The sequence below is a fragment of the Choloepus didactylus genome, chromosome 4, assembly GCF_015220235.1.
Source record: "Choloepus didactylus isolate mChoDid1 chromosome 4, mChoDid1.pri, whole genome shotgun sequence".
Taxonomy (NCBI): Eukaryota; Metazoa; Chordata; class Mammalia; order Pilosa; family Megalonychidae; genus Choloepus; species Choloepus didactylus.
In genome coordinates, this window is record NC_051310.1 from 79608301 (window position 1) to 79631688 (window position 23388).

A 23388-nucleotide genomic window follows, 5' to 3' on the forward strand; every position below is an offset into this window, starting at 1 on the left:
CCTCCCCTAAGGCAGTGACTGCAGACGGCATCACTGTCTGGAAATGAGGAAAAGAGAGACTGAAAGTAAGATTGGCTAATGTGTCAGAAATATTATCCTGCCAATAGGTGTCTTCAATGGGTGAAAACTCATTGAGCAGGACACATGCAATTTGGGCCCTTTCTCTCTTGTGTGACGGACTTCAGTAGCAAGTGCAGGGGAGAAAACCAAAAAGAAATCTTACCCCGGCGTATGGAGATGACAGGAATTGCAGAGGATGTCCAGACCCAAGTTCTCTGAGGACACCCCAGGGTCTCGTGGGAGAGCTGGGCAGAGCCACACTTCAGCCAGCCGAGCCTGGATCCTGTCCCTGCCCCTCGAGACCCCTCCAGTAAACACAGCCGGGGGCTCCAGAATGGCCTAAAACCACGGTCTGAGCCCAGAAGTGCCATTCATTCTACATGTGTGCTGTCCCGCTAGCCCGGGTCAATGTGGCAGAGCTGGGACCTAACTGGTCAACTCCAAAGCCCTGGAAGAAGAAACGCAATAATTTTGATTCTGTTCATTTCACAGTAAAGGAGAGCTATTTATTTCCTCCTCCCCAAATTTCCTGATCTCTGGAGTATTCCTAGGAGCCATTTAAAGGTCTTCGTTTCATAGAAGACCGAAATGAAAACAAAACCCAAAACCCTCCTTGGGAGTTTTAGGGTTATAGATGAAAAGACCATCGTGCTGAACTGACACTTGCTATATTCTGTTTCCAGACCTTGATTGACAGATCTTGGATGGATTGGGGTAGGGGTGGAGGGACAGGGTTTGCAGAGCAGGTGTAACATGCCATCAGCATGGGGTGGATTTCTGCAATGTGGTTTGTAAGAGCAGAGGGGGCGGCTTTGGAAACCTCACCCACTCCCCTTCTCCTCCTGGCAAGGAGGGAGAAAAGGAGCCCCCTGCTACTTCTGCCCGCCCTGTCTGGCTCTTAACGGATGGGTGCTCTCTCCCTGCAGCCCTGGGCCCGGAGGCGCGCACTGCAGCGGTGCCAGCGTGGAGCACGCAGTCTGTGAGACCCCGCCCTGCCCCAAGGGCCTGCCCAGCTTCCGGGACCAGCAGTGCCAGAGCCACGAACGGCTGAGCGGCAAGACGAAAGGCCTGCTGACCGCCGTGGTGGTGGACGGTAATGGCCACGGCGCTTCCTCCCACGCTGACCTCCCTCCCTTCTCCCCCAAGGACGTAAAAACCTCCTTGGAAATTCACAGGGTAACCCCACCACCCACCCCCACCCCTACTCCGGCTGTTACGAGTTACTTCATTTGGATTTTCAATTTGGGTCAGTGGAGGTCAGGGGCAACATAATGGGAAACTGAGGCAATCGTGTGTGAGAAAAGAGAATGTGTTGCTTACGGGTCCCAGGGGGAGCGGGAGGCCGGAGGGGTCAACTGGAGGTGCTACCAGCTCAGGGGACTCAACCAGCAGGTGGGAGAGCGAGAGGGACCCGGGGGCTGGTCCTTTGTTGTAGTCCAGGGGTTGGCGTTGGCACATTTTCTGTGGGAGTCAAGGATTGCTTAGTTAAAAGCAAACAGGTGTGAAAAGGGAAAGGGATTGGGAGGGTTGAGGGTGGTAGGGATGGTTAACTTATCCTCTGAGACCGGCTGTGGGTTCTGGGTGAGGTGTGTGGGTCGTAGGGGTGGTGGGTCTGGGGGAGTTTCTGCCCCACGGTTGGAAAGCTGCTTATTAACTAGGCCAAAGGTGTGAGGCCATGGCTCAGCCAAAGTAAGGTGGATGCCGAGGCAGCACACAAAAAATTTTTGAGAATTTTAACAATCTGTCCTTTGATGCCTCGGCATCATTCATTTGGATGGCCGCGGCAGTTTGACTAACTGGTATATATATTGCCAGGGACATAGCATTATGGAACCTGCACATAAGGCACTTGGGGATGTTGGTTATCATAAAAAGTGTCAGTTTTTATTAGCAATTTATTTATCAGCATGTAGACGGAGGGGAGCTTAGACAAAGGGAGTAAGGGCAAACCGATGGGCCCCTAGATGTTAGAAGGTGACATGTTTAGCATGCCAGCAGGGCAGAAGGGCAGAGCACAAGGCAGCTTTACAATCATGGGGGAGTGGGTGTACTCACAGCCACTGGCATTGCATAAGGAAGAAGGTCCCACGGTTGTTAGCCAGCTAGTAGTCTGCCAGTTTTTTCCCATTTCTCAAGGCAGCATCTGGGTTGACCAGCTGGCTCAAGCATTGGGGTGGCTCTGGTTTGTCAAGGTGGTGGGAGAGTCTCAGTGGCAATCAATCCAATGGTGTCATCTGAGGCCAATCCAGGGGTGGGTATCCCAAATAGTAACCCATAAAGGAGAATGTTGTCATGGGCTTTTAAATACCGCTGGGCAGCTCTAGGCATGCTATTTCTGCAGGTTTCTGTAACACAGTTGTCATCTCAGAGCCCCGTGACTTTTAGGGGTTGTATGGGATGCCATGCTTCCCTCCACAGGGAGAATATGGTTTGTCCACACTCGTAAGGCAATTGGGTATTAATTCCTTGTAGACTCTCTTTGTAATCTAAGCTCTAGGCTTAGAAGAGTGTTTCCAGCAGGCTGGAGCAGAGGACAATTAGCCATGCAGGTTTGATTTGATTATACCTGTGAGGCCATTGGTGTTATTTGAAAATCTTGGGTTATGCCTGGGTGAAGAATCATTTTATGCATTGGTGCCAGTGGGCCCATTTGATGTATAAATGGATAGCTTTGATTTGTCAGCCATGCTTGGTGGCACACTGGGCAGGGGGGTTTGAGGAGAGACAGCCAGCCATCTCCTCTGTTCCATCCCTGGGTACAATTTTAGTATAATCCTAAAATATATTTAGGAATACCCTAGAACATTTAGGAATGTTTGAACATTCCTAGACCTGCATGATGAGGCATTGTGGGTCAGAGAGTAAGCCTAAGACCCATGCAGCCAGCAAAATTACAAAAATCCAGAGCTGGGGTGGACATTGGCATTGTGCCGGTCAGCGAGGACCAGCTTATATCATGACAGCTGGACCTGGGGTTACTTTTCCCTTGCTGAGAGATTGCATGGTGCTTTTCTCTCAGGGCTTGCCACCCAGGAGTTGTCTCGTTTGGGTAATGGGCACCATGGCAGGGTAAAAGGAGGCCATTGTTTATCTGACTGGCATCCACCAAACGTAGCTTTCCTTCACCTCTAAAGGTGACCCAGACTGTTCCACTGCTTGATTTAGGAGCTATAGTCTCCACTTCCTAGTGGCTCTGGCAGTGATGGAAGTGGTCCCATCTAATATGGCAGAGGGAGGAGAGTTTATGCCCACCTTGTGGAATATCACCCCTTCTCTGGGATGCCACTGTTTGGTTTCAGAGTACAAGTTACAGCCTTTAGTGACTATTTTGGCCAGTGATGGGCCTGGAGACCATCCCTTTTAACATGCATACTCCACCAGGACAGGGAACCTCTGAGGCCTGAGATGCTAGGAACCCAGACTACCAGCTGGTAGGGGAAACTTGGGAGCCCTGAGTGGGCTGTCTCCAAGGGACATACCGGATATGCTTTGCAGGAATGAATTTTAGGAAATCTTTTTGCAGTGTAATCTGGTGTGGTGAGTCAAGCATTTGTGGCAATGGTTGAAGCTGTGAACTGCTTCCAAACGTGGAGCTCCCCAACCAAGGCCTTTATAAGAAAATTATTTTGTCTCCATTGGCGTGACCACCCTGCCGGCCCTTTGGCCACCACCCAAAAATCAGTGAAGATGTGGAGATTGGGCAACTGGCAGCTCAGAGCATCCTGGCAGGCTAACTGGATGACTATAAGCTCTGCCAACTGTGCAGACCCCAAACAGCCATCTCAGGTAAGCAGGGTTTGAGGCCATCTGACATGCCGTTGTCCCCCGGCGAGCTGCACTGAATATAAGCGTTGCCATCAGTGAGATATACTGACTCCCTTTCCACTTGGTCCCAAGGGGCTCCCCACTTGGCTAGAGGAGAGGGTCCAGATCTGCAGACAAGGGGCTCAACATGAAGGAAGCCACATCTCCTGCAATTTGGAAAGGCCCTGTTTGTAGGGTCTAACCATCTCTTGCAGCTGCCATTTCTGTCTTACCAGTGAGGTTTCCGTAGCCGTGTTGAGCTCCTGCCAGGGCTTCTCTCTCACCCATGGTGCTGTGGGAATCTGCATGCACAGGCTGACCAGTTGTGGCTCCATAAGCACCTCCATTTTTAGAAGACTCCTGTAAGCAGCCAGGACCTGCCAGGTTTAGTGAAAGGACTCTAAGAGGCATACATGCAGGTAGCCAAGGCCTCTAATCTAAAATCTATACCCAGTGGAGCAAGGGCTGTGGCTTGGGAAATGACCCCGTGTGCCAATTCTAAGGTGCTTTGCTGGGGCTCTCCCCATTGGAAGGCAGCAGATGTACATGCGATTTTGTTTCTGGGCTGTCATGAGAGTGAAAGATGCAGGATGTGTTACTTCCAGAACATGAATAAGCCTCATAGGTGTTGTGTGCATGCTGGTGTCTGAAATGGGTTTATGTTTGATGGTGGAGTCTGTCTGTCCTTAGAGGACTGGAGGATGCCCAGGAATTGGACAGAGTTGGATAGCCCTTATATTTAATGGGGTGCTATTGTCCAGCCTCGTTTCTGTAAATAATGTGTGAGCGTGGTACTCTGGGAGGCCCTCTTTAGAGTTACCCCTTAATTGGATGTCAGCTGCACAGTGCCCGTATTAAGTATGTTTTGTTTTGTTTCATTTTTAAAAAAGACAATTTGTAAGGGTCATGGCCGCAGTGGTTAGGAATTTCTTTTTCTTTAGGTATTGGTACTGAGTAAGTCCTGTTAGCCAAATCAGTCTCGGCAAAGCAACTGCCCATCTCCTGTGCATACCTTTTATTAATTAGATGATGTTGGTGATGGGGCTTGAGGGGCAGGACCTGTACCTGAAGGTCGGTTAGGGTTACGGTCAATCGCCCTTCGTCAATGGCGGCTTGAGGAACTGACTGAATGGGGCTATTGTAGAGGGAGATGTTAGGTATAAGGAATGATCCCCTCCTTGAGGAGATCTTGGATAATAGGCCTCCTGTGCCTTGTTTCAGGAGATGTTGTGCCATTTATCACCTTGATTGGCCAGGGCTGTTGCATAGAGTTCCAGTTTGGCATGGCCCACCATAGAGACGCCAAGGATTTGATCTTATTCAAGGCAAAGGTTAAAGCGTCAGTATCTACAGTGGGAAAAGTAAAAGCAGAAGTGCCAGCACTGTGGGTAGCTGTTAAATAAGAGTTTTTCCAGTAGTCACACCTCCCAGGGGAGCAGGGGACTGGGCCTTGGAGACACAGGACCAAGTGGTGGCGACCCCCTGGGAGGTGGCCGCCAGGGTCTGTTACGCTGGGATCTGTGACATGGATGGAGATGGACGTGAGTCTTCCTCCGTTCTGCCAACGATCCCACCCATCCACAGCCTCCCGATAGTAGAAATCCTGCAGATAAGATGGAGCAAGGCTGTCCAGTATTTTGGGGGGATGGGGCTCCCTGTGAGAAAATTTTCCATGAGTTGGTGTCAAAGTGGGGAGCCCTCAGGGTTGGAGACGAACCCAGGTCTCCTCAGTCTGAAAGCTCAAAGAAATGCTGTGTCCATTGCAGTATCTCAGCCTTCTGAAGTAACGATGGGGCCTCATTAATCATTTGCCAGCAACCATCTGTGTTGCCCACTATGGATAAGCATGTCCCTGAGACTTTTTCTTTTTATCCATAGAGGAGGGCCTCAGAGTCTTTAGTGCTACTAGCCAGTGCCTTGTTGCTTTTTTTTTTTCTGGAACGAGTAAAAAGTCAGACCCCGTATTAAAGACTCTCAGCAATCTGTGAGTCTTCCCCTTTCTCCTTGTCCCCTTGAACAAAATCTGTAAATATGGCTGGGACTCTCCAGTCAAGTAAAACTTGGAGTTTTCATTTTTCAATTTGGGCTCCCTTTTGGGGCCCTGCTTGACCTCATTTATGGTGATGGGGAAGGTTTGTGGTTCCCTTGAACTGGACTCAAAGCCAGCCATCTCTGTCTCTAGGGTGTCCCAGTCAAGCTCAGTGGGGTTGGGGTTTGTTTCATGCACCGTGATAGTGGTGGGATCATCAGGCATACCCCCCAGCCCGGACCACGAGAGCACAGCACCAGAGCTTTGGCGTGCCACCAAGCAGCAGCACAAGCACAGGGCCCTTGTGCCTTGCAGGGGAGCCTGACATTTCTTAAACAACTTAGGGACTTCCTCTGGTGTCTTAGGGGAGTGCTGGTGCAGTATGCTCAGGCCCCTTCTCCCCACCCCAACTAGTTCCTTAGCCACCTCCCGCCAGGGGTTAGATCTTCTCTATTCCGTGGATTCAGGGGACAAAGAGTGACAGCTGCAGATCAGCAGCCACGTAAAGATCAAAGACCCTACTGCACCATGGCTTGTGGGGCACCATTTTGCTTCCCATGGTGGGGATGCCCTCAAGCTAGCGGCGGGTTTAACACTCAGATGCCCGGTCCACAGACACAGTGGTTGGAGTCTCCCCCAGGGGCCTCCCCGCTGTTGGGGTTCGGGTGCTGGGAGGTCTAGCACTCTCCCTTTGGGCCCACGTGCCTTTAGCCCTAGCCGCCTCACTGGGGAGTCACAGCTGGGGTTGGGGGATGTCCGTCTCCTCCATGTGGGTTCCTGCATCACAACTGCAATAAGACTTCCATTATGTAGCCAGCATTACTCAGTGTCAGTGTCACCCACTGCCAGTCATTCCCATTCTGGGGAGCGCTAGAAACCACCATGGTTCCCCTCTTGTGTACTAGGGCAGGCCGTTCTGTGGGTCCCGGGAGGAGTCAGATGTACGGGACCACCAATTAGGGGTGGGAAGCTCAGGTCACACCCAGCAGAGGCGACAGGTGGCAACACAGAGCAGCAGGGACGTCAGCAAGTTGTGGACCCTGTCCAGATAGTGTTAGCTAGGAGAGCCAAAAGGCGTCACGCCTCATTTCCCGTGATCGTGACCAACACACCGCGCGCGCTGCACCACTTGTGCAAATCAGTTAATTTGGATTTTAAATTTGGGGTCCAGGTGGAGATCAGGTGTGACACCATGGGAAACTGAGGCCATAACTTATGAGTAAAGATGATTTGTTTCTCCCAGGTCCCAGGGAGAGAGGGGCCATGAGGGGTGGATGGGAAGTGCAGTCAGCTGGGGAGGGGGAGACACAGGCAGAGTGAGAGGGACACTTGGGCTGCTGCCATTACTGTGGTGCAGGGGTGGAGGTTAGTAGATTTCCTGTGGGAGTCAAGGACTGGTTAGTTTAAAGCACACATGCTCGAAAAGGGAAAGAGGCTGGGGATCCGAGGGCGGTAGGGATGGCAAGCTTATCATTTGGGACCAGTCATGAGTTTTGGGTGAGATGTGTGTGGGGGGTGGGTGGTGTCTGCAGATGGAGGTTTGGGTTCTGGGGGAATCTGTGCCCCCGGGCTGGAAAGCTGCTTATTAACTGTGCCAAGGTTGATGCAAGTGGCTTAACCAAAGTACAGTGGGTGCCGAGGCAGCACACAAAAATTTTGAGTTATCACACCCCCCTAACAGGAACAGGCCACCTGAAGCTTTCCACCCAGGTTCACCAGGGACCCACTTAGTGAACAGTGTCTTGGGCTTGGATGATCCAGCTCTGAGGGTCCCCAAAAGCAGGATGTAGAGGCAGGAAGCTCCCCAGATTCATCCTGCACCCTCATTTCTCAGCAAGGCGGGAGGAGAGCAAGGCTCTATGAGGACAGGGCAGACGATGCTTCCTTGCATTTTTTTTTTTTTTTGGCTCACTTTGGATTTGCTTTTACTCCTTGACTGAAAATTTGGGGAAATGTTGAGAACAGTTTGCAGTTTGGGCAAGATGATAAGTGTAGGTCATGTTTTCCTTCCAAGAGCTTTCTCCCAAATCAAGAGAATCTATCCCACATTTCCAGTGGCTGATAAAATTCTTGGTGGTATATTATATATAGGTAGGATTTGTGAGGTTTGTTTATTGTAGAGAAGGGCACCCAAGGACCTAGTTCAGGGTTTTTTTGCACATAAAATTCTGCTCATCTTCAGGAAATGAGTCTTTGCATTACGATGATGACAGTGTGCTCCCATTTATCAAGCATAACACATGCCAGGCCAGGTGCTGCATTAAATCAGCTCTACATACAGCATCTCATTTAATGTGCAAAAACAGCTGTGTAGGTGTGAGCTCTGTGACCCAGAGAGGTTACGTAGGATGTCCAAGTTCGTGCAGCCAATTGGAGGCAGGGGAGGGAGCAAAACGAGTCTAATGAAGTTAACTTGCCTCGCAAAAAATAACCAGTTATCCTCTGGCTTCCCAAATTCCAGCAAGACAGACAGCATGACTTCATGCTTTAGCAAGAACTACAGCTCTCAGGCCTGATTTTTAGGTATCCTCTAAAGTGTTTGGCAGGACAACATCATTCCTGTGTCAGATCTTAGATTGATTCCTGTTATGAGTTGTCATTCTGGGAGCTCAGAGAAGAACCTCTAAAATCCACATTCCGCAGGATGCTATTACAAGCTCAAGTGTGCACAGCTGCGAGGACACAAGCCTCCAGACACACAACTTTCAATCCAACAAACTGACCCATCAGCTCCAAACCAACTCCTAAAATGACGTCGGACGTTCTCCATAGCAGCAGAGAGTACCAGTCCACTCAGCTGTGGACTCCTTTTAAAGCATCAGGGAGCTCCCCAGACTTTTTTCTTTTTGAAAAGAGCACCTAGCATGGAGGGCGGCGTGGCTAGTGGACCTCCCAAGAAGCGTGGCCTTTTCCAGCAGACCCGGGAGAGACCCACCCTCCCAAAAGGGATGCACTCAGCTGAAGGCCCGCTCGCACGCTCCCTCGCCCCGTTCCGCCTGGGCAGGAGCAGACGGGCGGCTTCCAGACGTCTCAGGCACCCTCGGACCCCAATCAGGAGGGAGACAGCCCCCGAGAGAGAAGTGGCATCACTTCAGAACTTCAGGCCATTCCCAGAATGCCAGATAAAGGCATTTTCAGATCCTCTTTCGTGTCCTCTCCCACTTTGTGGGAGCAAGCAGAGGTCAGTTCTAAAACAGACTCATGCCGTTTTCATTTCCACTCAACCACGGGCACCGCCGCGTTATTATTCTTTCCTTAGTCATTTGCTTCAGCCTTAAATTCTCTTGCCTCGTTTATTCAATGCCGAAATCCCATTTTAAATGGCTGTTTTTCCACAGATTTCTCCAAACCCAGATTAAACTTCTATTTTACTTTCCAACCACTTTTGGATGGCTCACCCCTGGTTCCCTTATCATCACAGTGGCTGAAACTTGGTCTCCCCAGATTCTCCGTCCAGGAAACCCCATGGTGAAGCTATTTGGGGAAGCTCGTTGGGTTCGGAAAGTAGCTGTTCAGCCACCAGTATTTTTGGTGCTTTCTGCCCAAGTAATAAATAATCATAGCCAGAGCGCCACTCCCTTTGATGTAAAAAATATATAATCTTATTTGATAAGAACAAGCTCACAGGCTAGAAGAATTTTGCCTCTGAAAGAGAGACCCCAAGTTCAGGGTCTTGCAAGGGTAGCTGACACAGCCCCTCTTTTGGGTGACAGTGTCATGATTCCTTGTATATTCAGTTTCATTTCTCTCACAAATACAAACAGATGCCAGTATTTTTTTTTTTTTAAGGAGCAACTCACCAGGAGCATAATAACAAATTAATAAATGGCCAACTCAAAAGTCAGGGAGAGAATACAGATGGTAGCTGTTTCTCTCAAAACGTGGTTTTATAAAAGGTACAATTACAGCTCAGCTCTGATAGAAATGATTCCTGTGGTTGGGGCTGTGGGATCTTCTGAAACCCATTACGACTCGTCTATTCATAGCACTGCTATCGCGGCCGAATTCTTTGGCTGGCGACACACGGTTCAAGGAAAGGGGAAGCCATATTTTTAAAAAAAAATTTTTTTTTTCTTACTTCAAGAAAAAAAAATCTTGCCAAGGTAGATTTTCCACGGGGAGAGCTCAGGACCACAAATCCACACCACCTCCAACAGAAGACAAAGACTCTCCTTAGAAAATGGTTCGGAGTGGAAAAGCCTGTAGACAGAACCCCAGTTCGACGGCAAGTTGCCAAACCCACCCCATTCCTAGTTTCCCTGCGGAATCGCCTCTAAGTGGAAACCTTCAGGAGCTCAGTCCGCCCTGCCCGGGGCCAGCAGGCCACACGCCCACTGAAGTGTCAGAGGGCTTGCGGGGGGCGATGTCTGGACGTGGCACCGTGCTCCCCAGCGCGTGGCATGGCAGGAACCCCCTGCAGCCTGGAGCCTCCCAGGGGAACGAGCGTGGGGTGCATGGGGAGCTCTGATTTCACGTTGGCCAGGCCAGCCAGAGCTGCTTCCTGAAAACGGGGGAATGTTTGAAAGTCCCTGGGTGCCCCTCAGGACCCATGGGCAGGGGCCCCCTCAGGGGACACCCATGCTGACCACAGCTTGTTCTCAAGCTGCTTCTTCCTGTGCCCACGGCAGACATGCAAGCTGACGGAGCCATCCACAGTGGCTTTCACCTAAGTCCACAACCCCTTAGCAAATCCTTTGGAGCCAGATATGTTTCCGAATTCAGAGCATTTAAGAGGTTAATTCATAGTCGGGCAGCAGTGTTTTACTTATGACCCCCAGTGGGGTCTGGGGAGCAGCCACTGTCAGATGTATGATATCTCCCCCAGCTCACTTACAAGTCCTGCTACACAGTGCCGCAGTTACCCCTGGCTGCCGTAACAAAGCACCACAAACTGAGTGGACATTTATTGTCTGAAGGTCTGGAGGCTAGATGTTGGGAACCGAGGCATTGGCAGGGCCACCTCCCTCCGAGCTCTGCAGGGGAGAGTCTGTTGCGAGCTGCTGCTAGCTTCTGGGGGCTGGCCTTCTCCACCTCAGTTGTCACCTGGCCTCCTCCCCTCTGTCCATGTGGGTCCAAATTCCCTCTTCCGATAAGGACCCCAGTCATACTGGATTAAAGGCCCAGCCTACTTCAGTGTGACCATATTTTAACTTGTCTGATTCCATCTGTAATGACTTGATTTCCAAATAAGTTCACAGTCTGAGGTGCTGGGGCATAGGTCTTCAGCATATGTTTTTGGGGGGTGCTGTTCAATCCAGAAAAAAAAAAAAGTGGAATACTAAAGACTAGCAAGAGCCTCCTGTCAGTCGGGGCTGGTTTAAAGCCAAATGTAAAAAAAGAAAACTGCTTGCTGTTTTCAGAGCCTTTTGTACTTCTGAATTGCAGACGGGAGTGCAGACTTCTAGGGACCCACCCTGAGCAGAGGGGCCCTGGCTGGATCTGGACCCCAGTACTGGGTCCCCAGGAGGGAGCCCCTGATTGGTGCACCCATGGCCAGGTGACCCCCGCTGGTCATTGGGCCAGGACCTGGGCTGGGGAGTGCTTGGGCAAGCACTTGTGGTGGCCTCAGCATTAGACAGCGTCTCCCCCTTAGGAAGACCTCGTAACTGCTGGCAGAGATGGCAGGGAGAGTGCTGGCCCCAGAAACATCCTCTTCACTCCAGAGCTGCAGGAGGACTTCTCTGAGCTTCCACCGGGCACCTGTGGCCTGGGGCCCCCTATCCTCCAGTCAGTCTCCCCTGCCCTGTCTGTGGCTCCCCCAGCCAAGCGCGAGTCCTGCCAAGCAGCCGGGACCCAGGCCAGACAGCCCAGTCTCAGTCTGAATTTCATCCCAGCACACACCAGCCAGGCAGGGAAGATGCGCCAAGCTGCGTCTCCTTGGAGACTGTGGTTGCATAATGTTAAAGGAGAATTAGCCTCCAGCTATGCTACCAGGGCTGTGAGAGTGTTGACACACGGCCCAAAGCGGAGTCCCACAGCCATCTTCCTGCAGATTAATTTCTCATCTAAGGTGGTTGGGAGAGCATTGTCAGAGAAGTTTGAGGGACTCTGAGCTGCCTCCTGCTAGAGTTTTCTACAAGTTGTTCTCAGTCTCTTTGGGAGATAATGGTACACCTTTCTAGAGGTTTGGGGGATGATGAATTATGAGCAGAGTCCTCAGAAGAGGAGATGGGCAAGTGGAGGGAATTCCAGCAGGGTGGAGGAAGGGAGCCCATCTCAGGACTCAGCTCAAGAGCCTGGAGGTCCCAGGCTGCTGGGACTGTCTGCAGGTGGGGCAGTGGCGTGCAAATGGAGAGTGAAGTGGCATCCAGGCAGGGGGTGGGGTGGGATGCAGGTGGGGGACTGGAGTGGAGTGGAATTCAGGTGAGGGTAGAATGGAGTGCAAGTGGGGAGTAGAATGGAATGCAGGTGGGGACGGAGTCAGGGTACAGGTGGGGGTAGAGTGGGGTACAAGTAGGAGGTAAGGTGGGGGAATGGAGTGGGTGCAGCTGGGATAGTGGAGTACAGGTGGAGGATACAGGTGAGGAGTGGAGAGCAGGTGGGGAGTGGAGTGTGCAGACAGATGGTGGCATGAGTGCAGGTGGGGGAGTAGAGTGGGCTGCAGGTGAGCATGTCGAGTGCAGGTGGAGTCAGGATGCCTTCTCACCTGGAGTCGTGGCCCAATCCCCTCTCATCTGGGGTTGGGTCCCCCTGCTCTGGGGAGACCCCAGTGGCCCCCACTTCTCTGATGTTCAACCCAGAGATCCCAGGGTGAACAACCTCATCCTTTCCCTGTCTGGCCTCTGTAATTTACCTCAAATGGCCTCCACTTTTCTCCCCTAATCCCATTTCCATCTCTGCACCATACTTCCAGGAAACTGGTAGTTTGTGTTCAGCAACACCATCCTGCCCTTGTGTGTTTTTGATACTCAGAGTTCCCTGATCAGGGAGTGAACAGTGATGGTGGAAACTGAACCTGCCTGGGTGGGAGAACTGGGCCCAGCCCCTGGCCACAGGCCTCGGGCAGCGACACCTGCTCTGTGAGCCCCGTGCTCCTGCCACACGGGAACAACAGCACCACTGGACACTTAAAAAAGGCTGGGCTCATTGCCTCGCACACAGTAGCTACTCATTAAATGTCACTTATTTGTGATTGTACCACCACCACCATCGTCATCATCACTGTTATTGAATGAATCCTCAAAGCTCGATGACTCCCAATATTGAGTCCATATTTGAAAGCCACAGTTTTCAGACCGTTAAGGCAGGGGACCCTTCCTTAAAACAAGACATTCAAGGAAGCTCCTCATGTGAAGCGGACACACCAGTCAGACACAGGGGTGGGTGGAGCTGCGTCTCCCCCAAAGCCCCCCAAAATGCTCTCCAGAAACCTTCAGGGTCCCGAAGAGCACCTCCAAAGTCTTGACACAGGACCTTTCGGAACCTCATCTCGGTATACGCTGGGTCTCCTACAGCCCTCCCATCGCCACCTCCTCCGGCCACTCCAGCCACATGCAGAGCCAGTGCCCCAGCCTTCCTTCTCTGGACACAAGTCATTTCTTCCAGCTTCCTCCCTGTCCTCCGACAGCCCGGCTCAGACCCGGTTCTTGAGACTTTCCCTGTTCTGCACGTACTGAGTTTTTGTGCGTGTGTCCATGAGACCATCAGGTCCTTGAGAATCATGGATCACTCGTCTTTCTTTCCCCAGAAGTGCCTGCTGAGTGTGTGGCAGGGGCTTTGTCCATATTTATTGGATGAATAAATGTTGAAACGCACTCAGGTTGCTTAACTGGGAAGCTGAAGACCTCCAGTCTACTCTTAAGAGCACATTTTCTTGTCCCCACGACTAACTGGAAGAACTGAGTTAAGCACCAACAGCCACAGTCCTTGTAGCTCCTTTATAGTGCTCCTTTCCAAGACAAGATTTCCTTCCAAGAGCATCGACCAGCAGAGGCCCACGGAAAAGGAGCCTGTGGACAGCTCCCGAACTCAGTGGTGGTTTAATGAATGTCACCCAATCACGAAAGCTCTGAGAGGCTGGATGTCTTAGTTCACCAGGGCTGCTACGACACATGCCACTGTGTGCCTTAAACAACAAAAGTTTATTGGCTCACAGTTTGGAGGCTAGAAGTCCAACTTCAAGGTATCAGAAGACCTTGTTTTCTCTAGAGCATTCTAGTGGTAGCTTGCTGGTAATCCTTGGTCCTTGTTTGGTAGACGCATTTCTCCCTCCACCACATGGCAATCTCTCTCTCCTTCTCTAGCTTCTCCTTCCCTGTCCAATTTCTTTTGCTTATAGGATCTTCAGCCATATTGGATTAAGGCCCACCCTCTGTTCCGGTTTACTAATGCTGCCATTGTGCAAGATATCAAAATTGCATTGGCTTTTATAAAGTAGATTTTTTAAGTCACAAATTTACAGTTCTAAGGCCATAAAAGTCTCCAAACTAAGGCATCAACAAGAGGATACCTTCACTGAAGAAAGGCCAATGGTGTCTGGAACACCTCTGTCAGCTGGGAAGGCATGTGGCTGGCGTCTGTTGGTCCTTTGCTCCCGGGTTCTGGTTTCAAAATGGCTTTCTCCAAAATGTCTCTGTGCTTCTGTCTCTCTTAGCTTCTCTCTCTCTGCTCCTGTGCATTCTTGCTTGTTCTGCCAGGGCATTTCTCTCTAAGTATCTGGGGGTCCTCTCTTAGCTTCTCCGGGGCAAACTCTGAGCTTCATCTTTTATCTTAGCATCTCCAAATGTCCGTCTGTCGGCATGTCCAGGCATCTGGGTGTGTCGGCCCCTGAACCTCTTAAGGACTCCAGTAAAACTATTAATCAAGACCCACCCTGAATGGGCAGCGTCACACCTACGTGGATGTCACCCGCAATTGAGTGGGTCACATCGCCATGGAAACAACCTAATCCAATATCCCACCCATAATAGGTCTGCACCCCCAAGGTTTTGTGAGGGGCATAATAGATTCAGACCACCACACTCTCCTTTGGTTTGGGCACTCGTTAACTAATAACATCTTCAAGGGCCCTATTTACAAATGGGTTCACACCCACAGGACCAAGGCTTGGGACTTGCACATGTCTTTGTGGGAGGCATGAGTCAGTCCCCAACACTGGGTAAGACAGAACTTCGGTTCTAACAAGAACTCCCAGCTGGGATGCCAAGGTGCTCTGGAGTCAAGTCAGTTTCCGAAGCTTTTCTCCACCCCTGCCCTGCTCACCTGTGTCCAGAAGGACCCATCCTTGTGAAGGCTTGGTATAGGGACAAACGGCCGGGCAGAGGTCATACAAAGTTTTTCTCTCTTTGGAGGTTCCCTTTGCAAAAGAATCTTCTTACTGGCATCAGATATCAAGTCAATGAGAGAGAGAGATAGACAAGGGTGCGTTCTGGTTTCTTAGGGAAGACACTAAGAAGGGAAGAACGAGTCTGTTCATTTGTTCAAAAAGATTTACTGAGTCTTTCTGAGAGCCAGGTTCTGAGCTCAGCCCAGGGACATGACACGAAGCTTTGGTCCCCTGCCCTCAGAGGGCTCACCATCCCATCAGTTCTTTAGTTTAAAGGTAATTAAAATACATCCCTTTCCAACTCCTGTAACAATGGGACCCTCATAAGAAATTTCATTGTGTGTGGGAGTTGCATGAACAATGACAGGGTAATGGCAGAGGGCTTTAATGGAGGTGAGTGCAAAGTGCAAGTATGAAGGAGATATCTGTCCTACCCCAAGTCAGACGGCATGAGAGGAGCGAGCTCTGGAGTGGGGCTTTATGGGATGATGGAGTTTTCCAGAAGGCTGCATGCACTGAGGGCCTTCCGGGCAGAGGGAAGAGCCTGGGTACGAGAGTATGGCTTGTTTGGAAGCTCAGGTGGTTCAACGAGCACAGAAGGCAGGATTTCCATCCTGCCTGCAGACGCAGCTCTTAGGATTTGTCCTGTTTTTTTCCATTTTGTGCTCTACTCCCATCCTATTTCTTCCAGGACTATCTCACACATATCACAGCTCTGCAGCTTTTATCCAGCAGCTGGAGGAGCAGGAAAGCTTTTAGCAAAAGCCACTGCCCTGGATACTGCCCCCTGCCTCCCCCGACTCCCAATTCCTGGTCTCATTCCCCTTTCCCACCTGCCCCAGCCCTAGTGCAGAGGCGCAGCTCCCAAGCTCAACCCCGAAACCTGTTTGGCTTACGTAGAGGCTGGCACGCAGCCCAATGTGTTTTCAGCCTCTTATCTTCATAGCTTTCAGAAAAAGGAAATGCTGTATCTTTGCAAAGGATAAAAAGCATTTGGAAGCAGACCAGGAGAAGGAAACCCCACAAAACTCTCATCCAGGCTGCCCCCACCCAAGTCTGAGCACCCTTGCCCCGTGGCTGCCCGTGCAGGTTTCACTTGTGTGCATCGCGGACCCAGGTGCCATGTCTCTTAGACCTTGTGATTCTGCCCTGCAACCCCCCATCCCCTTGGGCTTGCCCGGCTCACACAGGCCCTGCACCCACACCTGGCCCCCTTGTTCCTTCTAACCTAAATGCACCCTCCCCTTTCCCTCCACAGACAAGCCTTGTGAGCTCCACTGCGCCCCCCTCGGGAAGGAGTCCCCACTGCTGGTGGCCGACCGTGTGCTGGACGGCACGCCCTGCGGGCCCTACGAGACAGACCTCTGCGTGCACGGCCAGTGCCAGGTGACCGCCTTTCCTTATGGCCCATGGGAGCTGCACGGGGGTCTGCAGAGGAGGCTTCTCTCTCCCCCAGAGTGGGCTGGGGGTAGGGAAGGAGGTCCCAGGGGGCCTGGGGGTGGGTGGCGAGGATTTTCTTGAGAAGCCCCTAACCCGCTCCCTGTCCACCTGCTGCCCTGACCAAGCAGGGTGCCTACCTGCCATCCCACCCTGGGTCAGGAGACGGAAAGAATAGAGGCAATGAAATCATCTTGAAATTTTTTTAAAGTATCTTTAGACCTTGTGGCGAAGAGAGGAGCAGGTGGAATGCTAAGATGCGACTGGAGGGTATATTTAAACATATGTTTTCGGACAAGCTACACTGTTTAGTTACAAAAGAAGTGTAGAGCTGAGCAGATGCCCTTGCAAGTGGAACCCAGGGAGGTCAGTGTGCCTGGTTTTGGGGAGGGCTGCACCACTGGGACAGGGACCCCAGGCCCATCCTAATGTCAGCTGTCCGTGATTCATCAGGACAGCAGTCATGTCATCGTAAAAGACAAAAAGGAAAGGAAGACAGGGAGGGACGGAGAGAGGGAAAAAAGGAAAGGGTGGAAGAAAGGAGAGAGGGAAGGAAGGGAGGGAGGGAGGGAGGAGGGACATTCCCGCTCCACCTGCATTTAAATCCACGTGAGCTGCGGGCCCACCTGTAGCACATGCCCTTCCCAGGCACCGCTCTCTGCCCTGACGTCATGGAAGTGACAGCACTCCCTGTTTGTCCATCAGGACAGGCATCCTTCTCCTGATGTCGGGCAACATCTCAGATACTGGGTGGGAGTCAAGAGACTGCAGACTTTCAGTGGCTGGAGGGACGTGGCTCAGGTGCTCCCACCTTTGGTTGCACCAGGTGTGGTCTGTTTCCTGGTGGCCCAGTTCAGTCTGCTCTCGAGAATGTTGGGAGAGGGTGGGTCCCAGGAAGCTCCTCTGCCCCCCAGCCACAGACACGTGCTTGCTGTCGTCACCACGGCCATCAGCAAGTGGGCCCACGAGAGCCTCAGGGGACAGACCCACCCCCACCCCCACCGGGGCTCCGAGCAGGTGGACCAGTGTCCAGCATGCCTTGCACGGCATCACCAACCGTTGACCACAGAAAGGAAATCCAGGTCTTTCCTCAGATTCTAGCTTCTCCTTGTTTGGCCTCCAGGGACCAGCACCTGTGTGAGATTGAGACTAAGCAAAGGGCCCACTTGCCCAGGGCCACTGGAGGGCCATTTGGTTTTACGGCAAAGAGAAACTGCTTTCCAGGGGCCTCCTGGCTGTAGACACTCCAGGGTCTCCATCCATTCCAAAGCTGACACCACCCCACCCCTGCCCCCAAGCCCACCTCCCATGCTCTGTTTCAGGGATTACACAAATTAGAAGTTCCAGGGTGGGGGTGGATGGGGAAAGACCCTGCCTGTTCTCACTTTATTGTACCAGAAACCAGTTCCAAGACCACCCACCCCCCAGCCTTCTGATGGCTCTCTGTCCCCTCCACCCCACCCCCCGATGTCTAGGAGAGTTTGGGTGAGGGTGTGAAAGACAGAATAAAAGAAAGGCCAGTAGACACAGCCAGAAAGATAGCTTCCAGGACGGTGCCTGCAGCCAGCCATTTCAACCCTAGTGGACTTTTTTCCCTGCAAAGTCCTAACCAGTCCCAAAAGGGGATTTTTCCGGGGAAAGCTTGACACACTCCAGACTTCTGCCTTGTTTTGTTATCAAATGTGGATATGTGTGGGTGACAAGCACCCAAGGGTCTTAGCAAGATGACCTCACAGGGAAGACGCCCTCCACGAGGATATTCAGGGCCGGGTGTGGGAGAGCTCTTCTTATTATTACAGAGACCTGCCAGCAAGCCAAGTGCAGGGTTTATCTCCTCCTTACGCTGCATGCTTGCAGGGGCCGTCCCGCATGCTGGTATGTGTGGCAGCCTTTGGTAATAACTTCCCAAGGAAAAGCGGGTGGACCCTCCAGAGTAGGGAAAACAGGCCACTTCCAGTGCTTGCCAGCGTCTCCCACAGTGCTCTCGCCAACACAGAGCCGTTTCCAAGCATCCTGAAATTCTCTGGCCGGCAAGGTCCCTGTTACTGGCTGGACATAATTTTGGCTCTAAGGGATCAGTGCCCTTCCGTGACCCTGTTTCTGATTGCAGCCTTTCCAACCAGGGTATCTTCCTTGGACTCTGGTGGCAGATACTTCTTTAATCAGTGGACAGGGACGATATGTCGCTGAGAGTGTTTGAATAGCGAGCCGTAAGTCCGAGGTCTTCCGGGCACCATGAAGCCAGAGTCTGCCCAGCACACATGCCTTCCTGTTCCCAGGCATCATCCCATCCCCAGACCCCCCCAATCTATTGCAAGAATGCCAGAGCACAGAGTTGCAGAGAAAGGCACCTTTTGTGAAGCTCTACAGCAGTCTCATCCTCCTTGGGAGCCCCCCCTGCTGATTGGAGAGACAGGCTGCCAGTTAGTGGAAGCCCAGTCTCCTCCACACTGATGGCCCTGGTGACCTCCGCCTCCAGGCAGTCCACCAGTCCTAGCAGAAATGCCTCAGCTCTATCAGGTGCAGCAGCACCTGCCTGCAAGCCCCTCACAAGGTGAAAACCCTGAGGAACAACTTGCTTTCTGACAGAAGCTAATTCTATCTGCACTTTTCTTACAATTCCCTTTCTTCACAGAGAGTTAACCTTTGCCTGCTCTTGAGTATACTTACCAAAAAAAATCCAGATTATTGTAGTAATATTTAGTGAAAATGTTTAATCAAGATTAGGCATACTTAAATGAGATTGCAAGAAATTAAATATAAATACAGTATTTATTCCTAATGATAGTAACTGCCAAAATGGAATGTTCTGGATTCTGGTGGTATTTATGAATAAGATAAGTAGTTAAAGAGAATAATAGTCATAGTAGTAACAGTAATAAAAAGAAATCAGGAATAGAGGATCTGAATCTATTCACTGATACAACTTCGTAATTATAAAGGATAAAACGTAGATATCACCCACACCTTGTGTAAAGCAGCACTTACAGAAATATAGCCGTGGTTTGCTATGACTTGCTAGCTTTTTTCTTCAGCTGTAGATTTTGCTAATTTGGGTTAGCGGAGGGAATTCTGGGCAATTTTGAGCAACACTGACCGGTGGGTAGGGAATGGATGGAAGAGAGACATCAAAACGACATTTTGAGTAGATTCCACTCAGCTCCAAAAAGCAGGCTGATTCAAACGCTCACACAAAATATGGAAATACCATTTTATTCTGTTTTTATGAGGATTGAGTTCAGTTTAACATCAGCGAGTCACAAAGTACGTAACATGCTGAAATTAAACTTAACAGCACCCAGAAAAACCAGAGGGAGCTGGGAGAAGAAACATCAACATTATATATTTTTCAGCAAGTCCCCACAACTCAGGAGCCCTGCCATTAGCGGTCCCTGCTGTGGGCACCCAGAAGCAAAGAATTCGAGTTGATAAGCCTCTAACGCACATCAGTTGCCCCTGAAGCTGCTGGATGCCCCATGAGCAAGTCCAACTGACGTGCAACTTTACCAGTTTGACACTGCACAGATCCAAATACACACTTGGCTCTTCTTTAATGCTTTATCAGCTCATGCACACTTATAGCCAACAAATTATCCAATTCGAGTCCTGCTTCCTTGGGACCAGAGCTTGCAAATGAATCCTGGGCTCAACAAACACCAAACCAAATGGCCTGCTGGGCCTGTGAGCATCTTCGATGCAGGGATTGTGTCTGATTACTCTGTTTCCCATGAGCCAGCACAGAAGACAGCCGTTGATGGAGTATTAAAAAAGAGAAAAGATAAGTGGATGGATGTCTGGCTGACTGGATCACCTGCTCTGAGGATCTCCAGATCTGGTGCCCATTTCATTGTCCAGTACCGATTGACCTCCCATCTTGGGCAGAAGGGTCTATTGGGCAGGTAGAATTACTGGAGGCATTTAGGAGAATTATCAGAGACGTCACCTCTATCCTCAGAGCATCCCTACCTAAAGAAGGGGCTAAAGGACAGGGGGCTCAATTGGTCACTGGTAAATTCTAAAGGACAAATGGGGTGGGATGGGGGGATGATTTGGGTGTTCCTTTTTTCACTTTCACTTTTTATTCTTGTTCTGGTTCTTTCTGATGTAAGGAAAATGTTCAGAGATAGATTGTGGTGATGAACGCATAACTATGTTATACTGTGGACAGTGGATTGTATACCATGGATGATTGTATGGTGTGTGAATGTATTTCAATAAAACTGAATTTAATAAAAAAAAAAGTCAACCAGGGAGGCAGCAGGCTCCCCCGACAGGAGAGAGAGAACGAGGCAGTAGTTGGAAGATAGCTGGTAAGCTGAAGAAAGCAAGTGTCTCTTTTCCCAGCCATAGAAAACAAAGACTGTCAAAACCGGTGAGAGAAAGCTCCAGTTCAAATTAAGAGAAAACTAAGCTATATCAAGTTGAGGGACGGGTTGCTGTCAAGGCGTGGGGTGGGGGGTACAGAAGAGTGAGACAGGGAACCCTTCTTGGAAAACAAAATTTCTTACTCCCAGCCTTGCCCAGGGGCCAGCTTGATAAGGGCGAGTTAGTTTTATGCTGTTTATTGAGCATATATTATGTGCTTAACTCCATGGCAGCTGACACACACATGGGGAGAGAGAGCACGAATGCAAAGAATTAGAAGGCACAGTCCTCCATGTGCTTACAAGCTATTAGGAAGAAGAGAAAAACTAAGAACCAGAGATAAGGGTGATGAAAAGCAGATGAGGGGGTTGGTTTAGACATCACCAAGAGTTCCTAGGGTGGAATTTTATTTATTCATTCTTTAAATATTTATTGAGCACATGCCCCAGCCAGAAGCTGTAGTGACTGCTGGGCATTCAAAGGGCCCGGTCTTGCCCTCATCCAACATACAGACCAGAAAGATGCCAACAAAGAGACACGGTAATTCCAGGACTAAGACAGGTTAAGAAGAAAATAACAGTGTCAACGAGAGACTGAGTAGGGGGTTGGGACACAGGAGGGCTGTACATAGGGTGGCCATGGCCGGGCTCCGAGGAGATGGCATTGGGGAAGACCCAGCAGCAGAGAGTGCTCCTGACGGGCGAAAGCAGGAGCAGGCCTGCCACGTTCCTGGAGCACAGGAGGCCGAGAGGAAGGTGCTTTAGAGCCAGGGGCCCAGGACATGGGGGTAGGGGGCCTGGCAGACCACGGGCAGGGCTCTGTTTTTGATTCTGAGTCACTGGAGGGTCTGAAGCAAAGAAGTGAAGTGATCTTGTTTAGGGAGAGGTGACCTTGGCGGGGGTCATGGGTGGAACCTGGGAAATCAGTTAGGGGACGGTTATAGCAGTCGGTCTAGCTGAGAAATGATGGGGGCTTGCAGGGACAGACGCAGGGTGCAGGGTGGGAAGCGGTGGGATTTAGTGTGCAGTGTGAGCAGGAGGAGGTAAAGCTGAGGTGTTAAGTCATTGGGAAGAGATTATGGAAGGTCTTGAATTCCTAATCGTGGATTGGGTTTGATAGGCAGTGGGAGGCCACGTCTGTGGTTCTTCTCATCTCCTCTTCTCATGGGAAGTTTCATCTGGGAGCAGTGGGGAGAGGAGTGGTCTGATGATAATTTATCCTGAGTAATGAGGATTGAAGCTAGGGCAGTTTTCCGGAATGTGAAGAAGAAACAGATGCTAGAGGTTTTCAAGGAACAAGGATCACCAGACTCAGCCACCATCTGTGTGTGTCAGGAGAAGGGAGAGACAGAAATGGCTCAGAGGGAAGGCTGCCATATGTGTCGGTTCCAGGAGGGACCAGAACTAAAGAAATCAGGAGAGAGCCGCTTTGGAGAAATTGATCCATTGAGTTCACTGTTTTGGCCAGAAGGCCAAGCAGGGTTGCCAAGAAGACATTTAGTAGTGTGAGCCTGGGTGGGATGGAGGAAATATTAAGCTTTAAGATTTGTCTGCATGCAAGTGATTGTCAAAGCACAAAAGGAAGGTGGAATTACCAAGAAAAATCAAAGCAAAAGAGGAACACTTTGGGAATTGACCACTTTCAGGGAGTCAAGGATGTGAGAGAAGGGAGAAGGAACAATCAAAGGGGTAGAAAGAGAATCCCACACCCAGCGTTGCAGACACCCATCCCCTCTTGAGGTTTCTGCGCCATCTTGATGCACCTCCATCTCCCCATGGGCCCAGGTGTGTCTGCCGGTTTCCACGTTGGCTTCTTCCTCTGTCTGACACCCCCTTATGTACTAGGCGTCATGTACTAGGCATCCCGATAACTGTGGGTTGAATGAATGAATATATGCACAGCCAAGCAATGTCAGAGGCTACAGAAGGGTCAAACAGGCTGAGGATTGAGAAATGGCCACTAGATGTGGTGGCCAGGAAGTTGCTTGTCCCTAGAGATCTTCCATTGAGCAATGTCAGGGTTGAGGGGTAGACTCCTGACTCCACGTTGATAAGGACCAGTAGTTCTTCTTTCCAAGCAAAGTGGCCACACAATCCATGGCCCATTCTATCCCCTGCTCCTTTCTAGAACATGATCTTTTTATTGCAATTTTATTGAGGTATATTCACACACCATAGAAATCATCCAAATTATATAATCACTGGCTCACAGTTTCATCACGTAGTTGTACATATAACCCCATGATCAAATTTAGAACATTTTCATTATTCCAGGAGAGAAATAAAAAGAAAAAAAGAAAACCCAAATCCTCCCCTTATCCCCCCTCCATATTGATCATAGTATTGGTGTGGCATATTTGTTACTGTTGATAAAAGAGTATTAAAATATTAGTTAACTACAGCCCATAGGTTGCAAACGGTACATTTCC

The 23388-nt window shown here is 50.5% G+C and overlaps 1 protein-coding gene across 5 annotated transcripts in view; it reads left to right on the plus strand.

Annotated features, from left to right (window-relative positions):
* ADAMTS17 (ADAM metallopeptidase with thrombospondin type 1 motif 17) overlaps positions 1-23388 on the plus strand; it is a 419938-nt gene that overhangs the window by 285391 nt on the left and 111159 nt on the right. For all 5 annotated transcript variants that reach the window (XM_037832907.1, XM_037832908.1, XM_037832909.1 and 2 more), the window contains 2 exons: positions 987-1153; positions 16417-16544. In XM_037832907.1, the coding sequence (XP_037688835.1) occupies positions 987-1153; positions 16417-16544 (295 nt within the window). The remainder of the gene's footprint in view (positions 1-986; positions 1154-16416; positions 16545-23388) is intronic.